This window comes from Malus domestica, chromosome 16, assembly GCF_042453785.1.
Source record: "Malus domestica chromosome 16, GDT2T_hap1".
Classification (NCBI taxonomy): Eukaryota; Viridiplantae; Streptophyta; class Magnoliopsida; order Rosales; family Rosaceae; genus Malus; species Malus domestica.
The window spans coordinates 8,683,711-8,695,456 of NC_091676.1; the positions used below are offsets into that span (position 1 = coordinate 8,683,711).

Consider the following 11,746-nt stretch of genomic DNA (forward strand, 5'->3'; position numbering starts at 1 on the left):
ATTAGAGGAGTATATACACAAAGTCACACCTAAGAATTTCTCACCTTTGATGCCATTATTGGCCGAAAGAACGAACTTAAACCTCTTCTGCGACAACGGGCATCATTCATATACACAAATACAAATTCTGAAAAATGTCACCATCTGAATTACCAATATTACTTCGTGACTGCGCTACAAAATTCTCAGCATCCCGTCCCGTTACAATGAATTTGAATGGGGACGAGGCGTTAGCTATATTTGAGGTTTTGGCTCTCGAAACTAAACAGTCTAAAAGCTCAAGGCTTTCACCTCAGAGAGAGTACAAATGATGATTTATCATATGAATATACTCTAAATGACTTTAACAGATCTATACAAAGATCCTCATAACGGTTAACCAGTTCATCGTTTCCGTTGAACCATTCCGGTTGTAGCACTTCGCGTCCTCAGGAGTGCCGAACTATTCAAAGTTGGAAACCCAAACCCGAACCAACCAGAACTGGAAGACGCATTGTTTGTGCCTTCTGGAGCACAAAGCTCATTGGAAGCCTCGCCACGATTTGAGGACTCAACAACTTCCAAGATTCCACTATTCCCCTGAAACGACGGGAGATGGATAGGACTATAAATACCTCAACCGAAAATGAGACAAAGTCAAGTAAGTGAAAATTTAAACAATTGTAGAGTTGGTTTAAGAATAGAGGTGTTAAGCCTCCAACCAATTCAATATATTATCTTAATAAGATAGCATATCGAACCACTATACACACTTTGAACATCAATCTTACCCTTGAGGGTGATGCTGAGGGTAGCTCAAGCGCTGGCCTCGAGGCCTTCGGTGGTGTCACCAAAGATGAGGGGGAGGCTGGTGGTAGTTCAAGAACTGGCCTGGAAAAACTGGATGGTGATGCCTGAATATTGTGGAAATCAGAGTCAATAAAATGCCAAATGAACAATATCAATTGAGGCTCATTCTGATAAAGTAAAGTTACAAAGCCATAAAAGTAATAAACTCTGAAAAAACGAAAAAATTAATGTTACATGAAGCAGTACTACGGAAAAGTAACGTAAGATGACTACAGAATCAGACATAAATATCAATCTTCCAGTTATGCAGGAAATAATCAGTACATGCCTGAATGCGTTCGGCGTTTATGCCCTTTTCCATGTTCAGGGCATAGTCACATAACTTCCATACTCCACCGGCAATTTCACCCTAATTAGAAGTCAAAGGCCAGGCTGTCAGTACAAAACAGTATTCAAGGGTAGAGAATAACAACTCATAAATCAAAAGAGTTAACTACTATATACCTGCTTCCCTTCAATTCTATTAATTTTTGTTTCCTGAGACCAAAGAAAAATAAGGGATATGATTTTCCATTTTCCATCCATGAATATACTTTGTGAGAGATGAAAAGAAATAATAAAACAATGAGTCACCAGAGTCAGCACTGCATGGTGAACTTTTTTAAAATCTCTGCTAATGGTATCCGTCCTTCCTTGTAGTTGAACAACCTATAAATGGCATAGAAGGTTTCTTGTTAATGAACTTGAATCACAGAAATACAAACAAAACTACTCATTAATATCTAATATACCCACCTCCTGTTGTGTCCTAGCCGTATTTTCTATACTTTCATCCAAACTACATTCCACATTATCAAGTTGGGAAGACAATTTCCTCTGAGTGGTCTGAAAATCAAACAAAATATCTACAAAGTTAGAGACTTTTATTTTTCATTTCTAATTAAAAACATATTAAAAGAAAAATCAATCCAAAAGCATGACAAACATAACAGGTTCATAAAATTTTCTTGTGAATTATGCAGACTTTCATGAAACCACCAGAAATAGATGAAATCATCTAATCACACAAGTTCGTCTAAATCACAAAAGTTTCAACCACAACCAAGGCCCTTTGGAAATAAATCAAGTACCTCATAACATGGATGGTTATATGTGGACTTAATAATTTGCTCATAAAACCCAACCAAATGTTGGTAATTTCTAAATTCCAACATTTGCCCTTCAATAAAATTTATAAAATAATGAAAGATTAAAGAAACCCAACAACCATCCGCCATGCCCAACCGGAACGACAACGTCAACTTCGTTAAGTCTTACAACCATCAGCCCCTGCTCTCATCTCTTGCTTTCGCTCTCTACACTATCAAAAATCTGAATGGAATGGAGGGCTGCGACCTCACAGAGAAAATTTCTGCACCTGGTCCACCATCGCAGAGAGTTTGCCAGCTAGGTAGGGGGTGGCTCATTTTTAGTTTTATTTATTTTGTTTAGGGAATTGAAACTTATGAAAAATATATAAAGAAATAATAGATGGGTCTAGTGAGCAAATGGTTGGGTCCATATAAATTTTACCGACAACATTTGGAAGAGACAAACACTTGACTTGCAACAGAATATTCATGGCGTAGACATATAGTCAATGTGAAACCCTAATTGAATGGCATCAGTGAAGACAGAAAAACAAAAGCTCCTCTCATTCTTGAGAAAGCACTTAACATAACATGAAACAACGTAACAACCAACTTATTACATAGTGCACCATGTCAATTCCACCATTGATACAAGACACATTCCACCATGGATACAAGACACAATATTTCACTTGGTAATAGAAAAAGTAACATCAGAAAATCAATAGCAAAAGAGAGAGAGAGAAGACTTGCCGAAATTGATGTAAACAGACTCTCAAGCTGTTTAGCTACAGAATTGGAAGCATCAGACAAGCTACGTCTTGTTGCAAACATCATGTCAGGAAGCTTCCACCCCTGCAAACATACAAGAAATGCACATATATAATAAACAACTTTGACAAGAGAGAACAGAAGAAAACAAAGTTTGATCCCCTAGTTAATTTTTTTCAAAAATAATTTGTTTATCAAACCAAACAGGTTGAGATTTTGGAACGATACCTATCATAATTACAACCTTTTAAAAAATTATGATTTTTACGCAATAAACACCCTACAAACACAGAGTCCTTGAGAGCATACTCAAAATTCAATTCTAAATTGTTAAATGATTCATCTACTTTAGATTTTGTATGCTATGACACGAACACTAGAAGATTATCATCAAGTTTAGATACAACGTCCCACTAGACAAAGGCAAGCAATCCTTAGCAAAGCTAATATCAAGTAAGCAAAGTGTTTGTTTCAGTAACCATTTTGATTAATGGATCCTACTAGATGAAAAAGAATTATAGCATCCCAAACAGGCATAGTTGGATGGACCAAACAAATGCATGTAAGGAAGTTAATAGGATGGTTATTAATGCCAAATCTCTTCCGAGACCCGGGCCTTTTATCATAACTTCTGCTCGTTGTATACCTTGATCCACTACTTGGATTGTTATTTATAGTAGATCATATCAAAATGTCAAGGAGAAACATAAAGGGGTTGAATCATGTCTTCACTGGTAGTACTTATTATTTAGCAATTGTAGTAGATACCAAAACTGAAAAGAACCAAAGTATCTAGTGGCTGAAGTTTGATGTCTTCACTAATGTAAAAGAATTCACAAACAGATATCAGTACTACATTTTCAAGTACAAATTTTTCTCTTTAAAGCTAAACAAGTTGGCCACAGAAGTCATAGATAAATACTAATAGTCATTTTTCAAATCAAGAATGTTATTAACGTCCACAATTTAGTGATAGGTAGAATTTGGAAAAAGAAGTTTGATCAGTTGGCCCAGGGGGAAGCTTTAACCTCTTTATTATATCGTACTAAATAAAACCTCTTACCTTCCACCACAAGTAGCCATATCCAGCGGCTACTACAACAATAATTATACCATATTTGCTAGTACCTGCAGTAACCAAAACCATGTCACAGAATATCACAAACTGATAGTTACAGAGCTATATACAGAACACATAACAATAAATTTTATGAAAACTTTGAACTTGATTAATAACATATATTCATGCTCATCTAGCTGAGCCATAAGATGTTTACAAACTGGATGAAAAAATAAGATACAAAAACCATGTAATTTTGTTAGTTTATTAAGGTTTTGTTGGTGTGCGAGCTTACTAATCCAGACAATAAATAATCATGTTCAGAAGTCAAGGGAAGGTAATCAAAACCTGTTCGACTCATAGTTATAATTGTAACTGGTGGTCGACTTGAGGCTATTATCTCCAGCTCCTTCCGTAGGTTGTTCATCTGTAAAATTTAATTATTTAATCACATTATGCCATCCACTAAAATACGAAGCTCCAATAATGAAAGCACACAGATGCTGACCGAGAAAAAGAAAATTTGTTGCTCAATGTGTGTCGTGAGGCATAACTGTTCTAGTACCCAACTACTTTAAAAGCAATTATAAGTAACAAAAACTCTAGAAGAAAATATGAAACCTGAGCCATCAGAGAGTCATTGTGTGGTTTATTAACCGCCGGAGTATTATCACTTCGTCTAATTTGTTTCCAAGCAATCTGTGGTAAAAACAAATACTATAAAATCTTGTGGTCGTAATGATATACAGTAAAATTTATACAATTTAAAGAAAAGCAAGATACATTAAAACTGAAGATTTTTTTTTAAATATAGTTTAAAGAATACAGCCAAGCCCAACAAAATATGCATATTGTATCCCGATAAAATCTTATAGTTGTAATGACACACAGATTTCCCTATTGTCCTAATCTCTTCTCAAAAGCCCTCAAGAACATTGAACCTCTACCCTCTTATCCTGATTGATATAAATACTCAGTCCTTGGATGCAACATCACCACCTGGTAGCATGATCAATATGTAATACATTGGATGCCACCCATACATAGACTTTAAAACAGCAAATTTGAAGTGCAATTTTTAACATATAGAAACAAAACAGAAGTAGCATGAGAAACTACCTTGAAAGCACCAGAGACAACATCAGATACACGTCCTTCTTTTGCAAGAACTGAACCGAGAATGCCTAAAAAGCATACGAAAAACCAATTGATTAGAAATACATGCTCTTCAACTAAGACAGCATAAATTAACAATTTTACGTCGAACCCCACAATTGCAATAAGTTGGTTCACCAATCACGAGAAACTAACAATAAGAACACCAACCCAGATTGATTAGAACCCCTTAGATGAAGTCAGGAGCTAGTACTCGAATGGGACTGGACAGGTGACAAGCGGGCATGAAAAATCGAGAAGCAAGAAAGCACATAACCACACAAGAGGAACCCTTTCCCACTTAGTTTTAAAATACCCAAAAGCCTACACTTTCACGTTTCACAGCATACCGTCCAATTCTCCTAAAAATACCACTAACCCATATGACAAAACAGAGTCTTGGATAGTTTAAGCACGACTTAAGCTCCTTAATAAACATAAAACACTGCATATTTTTAATCAAATGCAAAAACCAACAGAACTAATATGGCCCGGATACTCAAATACCAATACAGCTCCACTTTCACACTCTCAGACGCCTTTCTCAATTGCAATGTCGGATTAACAGTACATTCAAAAGAACGCATACTTCCTCCCAGCTAACACCCAGCATCCCTTCAGTGTTCCCAAATGATAGAACCAGGGTTCATCGAAAACCCTAACATTTTTCTTTTTGACAAACGATAGCAGTGGGTTGAATTGTTAAATGTTAGGGGGAGGGAGGGGGATCGAACCCGCACCAGGTGCATGGGCATGATTGCTTTCTGCCAGTACCATGCCCAAAATCAAAAATTAAAAATAGTACACCAGTTCGGGACTCAATTACAACGGGGTTTCGAGAACATAACAAAATAGACTGCTATGGAGTTTGAGATACTACAAAATTGAATGGGTAAAAAGAGGAACGAGGGATTTGTAGGAACCTGCGCCGACGAGAATGGTGAGCTTGCCTAGAGGGAGAGCAGCCATCGACTCTGATTATATTTAGGTATCGTCTCGCGGAGACTAAACTGGAGAGCGACAAGGCATCGAAGCTCCTCCTCCTTTGGAGATCACAGAGCTGGTAAATTGTTTCACAAGAAATCGAATTTTCTCTCTTTCCGAATTACGGGTATTTTCTCCCTCCCTCCCTATACGAGGAAACTGAGAATCGACTACTTCTGTAGAGCAAGGGCGACAACCCTATTTCCGCCCGTGAAAGCAAAATGACCTTGGGCTCGATTAGTAGTACAAAGGCCCTTTTTAAAATAACTTTTACTCGCTATTCAAAGATGTAATTTACAAGAACGGGTTTATAGTTAGAGCAGTTCCACTGGGGACTCTTTAGGCAAGCACCCAGCCAAATTATTGGCTCGGCATCCGGCCAATCCACTCCAGCCCAGCAGATACGTTGGCACCTTCATTTCGTATTTACTTTTAGTACTTTATGTAATTTCGTCTTTATTTTTATTAATATATGTAATTTCTTATTTATTATTTGTACTTTGTGCGACACACTCCAACCTAAATCGAGGCATGATGGGCGTCACGTGAGGGTGACGTAGCCATGTACGCCGTACGGAAGTGAAGGTGATAAGATAATGTGGGTAAATAAAAACCAAACTGACTAACTTATACTAGACCTGTATATAAGTACGAGTGGAAGTGTTAAGAGTGTAGATACACATAATCAGAGCGTAGGTACCAAGGTGCAGTCCAATAGGCTAAATACTAATTATACAGGATATGAAAGAAAACCCTACATTGATGGATGTCTGTCAGAACCGCCACAGAGTCCTCGTGAGTCACCAACACGAACTTCTATCTAGAACCTGGAAGAGCGCAAAACAGAAAATGTGAGTGGACAAAAATAAAACTTTTCAAAATCATTTCACTTTCAAAACATATAACCCTTCACTGTAAAACCCGTATAATTTCCCATAAAATAATACATACATATATAGAAATCATGCTCGAGAGTAGTGAAAACCGAGTATATGCCATGTCAAGTATCTCAACAATGAAATAAGTAAGTCAGGTGAAATAAATCAATGTAAAATAATATGCCAGCTGGAGTCACCTAATGTGACCTATATGGCTGAGTTTATAGCTCATCAATCAAATCCTACACACAAGTCGGAATCACCTAATGTGGTATGTACGACAGGTTGGGTGTAAATAAATACGCTCAAGTGATACGATCACGTGAAGGCTGTGCGAAATATCACAAGTCACCTACGAGTTGGAACCACCTAATGTGGTATGTACAACAGGCTGGCACCTGCCTTTGATCCAAGGTGAGCATGTGGTGTGGGAGGTGAACAATCACGTGAAGGATAGGCCCTGGCCTCAGGCGGAGCACTAACACCGGGGTGCAGGATAATGAACACTAAATGTATCTTAACATAATCATACATACTACAATCACTATCATCAATATGTACTCACCTGAAGCTTACCTGTGCGTCTGCATCACCATGCAATAATATGCATATCCATACTAATGCATATACTAAAATGTAATGCAATCGACATGGCATTTAAAACATAATTTCATTTAAAACAATTTCTAAGAAAATCTAAATCATAAATACGTGTGTATATATATATATATATAGAAAACCAACAGCCTACTCACTGATATGTAGTTGGGTCGTAACCCCTGAGTCTCACCTGACTGCGCTCATCCTCTGGAAACATCTCACTTATATGTGAAACAACTAATTTAACGTTACTTTTAAGCACATAATCAAAACGATATAATCACTTCTCATATGTTACTCAATTGGGGTGTTTGAATATACCATCGTGACCTACTCAACACCATGAGCATCCCAATATTTTTAGAATAATTTTTCGATGACCCACGTACCGGCCAAGGCACAGCCACACGCATAGCCAATGCGTAGGCACATGCCTGGCACACAAACGGAATCTTTAATGCCGTTAGGGAATATTTCGTTAACTTTACTTGACACCGTCTGTATATTCCGTCAAAGTTGACAAAATATTCCCCTTCCTTCTTCGGTGGTTCGCCAAATTCCAGCACCGATCGCCGCTGCGTCGCAGGAAACTGGAAAATTTTCAAATTTAAATATCTCACTCAAATCTCAACCAAATTTTACAAACTTTACATGGATTTGAAGCCCTGAATGAGTAGAACATGTTGTTACGACTTTGAAGTCCTAAAACTGTTGGGAAATAGTCGGAAAATCCTTCGATATTCCGGTCAAAACTGCAACTTAAGGAACTAACTTATCCCGACGTCCAAAACCTTCCAAAACTTTTCTATGATCTATGTGAAGTTGTTTTAAGCCTCCCTTGAGCCTTGAAACTCCATGAAACGTCCATGACCACGATGAAGTAGCAGAGCACCTCGTTGGAGCTCACGAGTTCTCGGTTTTCCGAGGTCTTTTCTCTAAACTAAGGGTATGCTTAGGTTCCTGAACTTGCAAGGAACTCGAAAGTGACCTTCACTAGTTTGATCTGTGCAAGATGATGATGGTTGGGTGTATGTGTGTACGGACTGTACAGACGAATGAAAGATCGAGATAAAGGGTGAGGGTATATATGTGTGTGTGAGTGTGTGCGTGTGGTTCGAATTGGGCATAGATAAAAGGGATCTTAAGCCCTAATTGGGCCACAATATTTAGGGGTTTCATTTAATCCAATAACAACCTAAAATTCTTAATTGGGTCCAAAATTATGGGAGATATGGTGATTGGTCACTTCCTTTGGCTCGATTATACAATCGTTTATTCGTAACATTTTCGTTATAAACCCAACTCGGCCCTAAATTGCGTTAACACTCTTGTGACATCGAGTATGATTTAATTACGTCCGTGAAAAAATAATTTAAAATTATCTAGGTATATCCATGTCACAAGGCCAACGAGGGCAAAATAGTCATTTCCCACAATTAAGGATAAAATATATAATTATTCGGGACAGGTCGTCACATTATGTAATTTCTTATTTATTTTTAAAACTTTATGTAATTTCAAATTTATTTTTTGAACTTTATTTTAAAACATCAAATAAGATTACATAAATTCACCAACTAAATTAAAAAAAAAACCCAATAAAATTACATAACCTCACCAAATAAACTTTAAAAAAAACACACTAAATAAAATTACATAAACTTAAAAAAATACACTTTATTCTTCAACCAGAAGCTCATTTTAATTATCTTCACGTTGTTGCAATCCCCACTGGTGCTCAATCAAGTCATTCTGGCGGCATATGTGTCAGTATGGCTTTTGCACTGAAGTGTACCGCTCAACGATCAATTCATTGTAACATCCATCACTTTCTAACAGCTCGTGTTGCACGGGATATTCGGTTCAGTCATGAGCATAATAGATACGTGTTCTTGAGTTGTTCATCGTATCCGGCTCGTATTCATCGAGGGCATCATAATAATACTCATATTCCATAATCATGTTGTGGAGAATAATACACGTCATCATGATGGATCGAAGAGCCTCGACATCAAACATTCTAGTAACAGCCCTGACAATCGCCTAATGAGCTTATAGAATACCAAAACAACGTTCCACATCCTTCATACATCCCTCTTGACATTTTGCGAAGTGTTCTTCTTTTTCACTATGTGGATGTGGGACTGTTTTGACAAACGTTGACCACCTTGGGTAAATATCGTCTGCAAGGTAGTATGGTCCATCGTATTTATGGCCATTAACCCAATATGTGCATCTCGATGCTTTTCCTTGCAACAGTTCGTCGAACACTGGAGACGGCATCTCGGTGCCATTAACCCAATAGGTCATTTTGAGTTTCTGGAACACCAAAAAAAGCATGCTAAATCCATGTATCAAATGAAGCCACCGTTTTCAAAATGATATTTTTGGCTCATTTTCCAAAATGATATTAATGGCATCTCGGTGCCATTAACCCAATAGGTCATTTTGAGCTTCTGGAACACCAAAAAAAGCATGTCAAATCCATGTATCAAATGAAGCCACCGTTTCCAAAATGATATTTTTGGCTCATTTTCTGTCGCCATAAGCTCATTGCCATTCGCTTAGACAGTTTTTCCAAGTCTAGTGCATGCAGTCGATGCTTCCAATCATGCCAGGGAAGCTTCGCATCTCACTTTTCCTCAGAAGCCTTCGCATGTCCCTTGGCGTGGGTTTCCGAAGGTACTCATTAGTGTAGAGCGCTTCAATTGCAGAGCAAAATCGCATTAGGGACTCCAGATGTCACATCTCAGCCCGGGTCCACCACATCCCGAGCCCGTTCCACCACCGTAGCATGATATTGTCTGCTTTGGGCTTACCATTCCCTCACGGTTTTGTTTTTGGAAACTCACGAGCAACTTCCCAGTGGGTCACCCATCATGGGAGTGCTCTGGCCACATTCTCGCTTAACTTCAGAGTTCCGACTGAACCCGAAGCCAATGAGCTCCCAAAAGGCCTCGTGCTAGGTAGGGATGGGAATATACATTTAAGGAACACTCCCCTAGGCGATGTGGGATGTCACAATTCATCCCCCTTAGGAGCCTGACGTCCTCGTCAGCATACTTCCGACCATGGATTGGCTCTGATACAATTTTGTCACATCTCGGCCCAGGCCCCCACCACATCCCAGGCTCGACTCCACCGTAGCACGATATTGTCCGCTTTGGGCCCCAACCACGTCTTCACGATTTTGTTTATGGGAACTCACGTGAGCAGAACTTCCCAGTGGGTCACCCATCATGGGAGTGCTCTGGCCACCTTCTCGCTTAACTTCGGAGTTTCGACGGAACCCGAAGCCAGTGAGCTCCCAAAAGGTCTTGTGTTAGATAGGGATGAGAATATACATTTAAGGATCACTCCCCTGGGCGATGTAGGATGTCACACCAAAATAGTTGTTTTTCCCATCCTCGCAATCTCATCCACTTGGTCTGCAGATGCTCTATATGCAAGCATTCATAAGGCAGTCATAATTTTTTTCTCAGAAATAAGACTTAGAACATGAAAACATCATCTCTTTGCACAAAATATGGATCATGGTTGCAAATAGCACTCATGATTTTGTCGAAAAAACTTCGTTGCATTCTAAAACGACGTCTAAAAACACGATCAGGGAATACGCTGTTGGGAATAAAATAATCTTCCAAGAGGTCTTTACCTCATCTTTCCCTTTTTCTATCGAAGTTTGCAGCACGTTTGGGTTTGGCTATCTGACCCACAACTTCCAAGGCACAGCGGGAATGTGAGGCCCTCTGCCTTCTATGGTCATCATCCTTATCTTCCTCCATTGCGAAAGCCTCATCTCCACCTCCACCTTCCTCGAGATTGACCAATTCTTCCTATTGTGCCAACAATATTTTCTATTGCTCCTTAAACTGTTCATACACTCTCCTTGAAGAAGAAATTGTAAAAAGAACTCAAGATTTGAAAACGATGAAGAAGGATTATGAGCTAAAAAGAAGGATTGAGTTTTGTGTGAGGATGGATGTAGGGATGTGGTTTATATGGACCAAAAAAAGGTAAATTACATTTTACCCCCTCATGTTTGGGGTCCATTTCAATTTCTTACAACATCTTTAAAACATTTCAATTTCATACATTGACTTATAATTTTATTTCAATTTTATACATCCATTAGAAAATCTGTTAAGTAAATCTTTAAGTGATGACGTGGCAAATATGGAATCCATATTTGTGCTGATATGGCTGCTAAATTTGTGCCACGTGGCAATTTTTTTTTTCATTTCAAATATAATAATATTTATCTTATTAAAAAAAAATTTAAAAAAAAAACATCAAACCCTAAAACCCATTCCCCCAGCGACCCATTCCCTCTCCTCCACTCTCTTCATCTCCTCTCCGATCCAAAAACCCACCCTCAC

The 11,746-nt window shown here is 38.4% G+C and overlaps 1 protein-coding gene across 1 annotated transcript; it reads right to left on the bottom strand.

The window, feature by feature from the left end:
* Positions 1–125: 125 nt before the first annotated feature.
* Positions 126–6,151, bottom strand: LOC103416587 (uncharacterized). Its single transcript, XM_008354828.4, has 12 exons — positions 5,829–6,151; positions 4,870–4,934; positions 4,372–4,449; positions 4,099–4,177; positions 3,754–3,818; positions 2,673–2,774; positions 1,585–1,674; positions 1,423–1,497; positions 1,294–1,326; positions 1,118–1,198; positions 771–893; positions 126–579 (listed from the first exon to the last, which is right to left on the bottom strand). The coding sequence occupies exons 1-12, from the start codon at positions 5,872–5,874 to the stop codon at positions 385–387; spliced, it is 1,032 nt and encodes a 343-aa protein (XP_008353050.3). The 5' UTR covers positions 5,875–6,151; the 3' UTR covers positions 126–384.
* Between the last annotated feature and the right edge of the window lie 5,595 nt (positions 6,152–11,746).

Excerpts from the sequence above, each read along its gene's own strand:
- LOC103416587 (XM_008354828.4), bottom strand. The coding sequence starts at position 5,874 with ATGGCTGCTCTCCCTCTAGGCAAGCTCACCATTCTCGTCGGCGCAG. Across the intron at positions 1,675-2,672 it reads GTCTGTTTACATCAATTTCG|ACCACTCAGAGGAAATTGTC; the intron begins GCAAGTCTTCTC and ends TTTGATTTTCAG. Across the intron at positions 894-1,117 it reads TAAACGCCGAACGCATTCAG|GCATCACCATCCAGTTTTTC; the intron begins GCATGTACTGAT and ends CACAATATTCAG.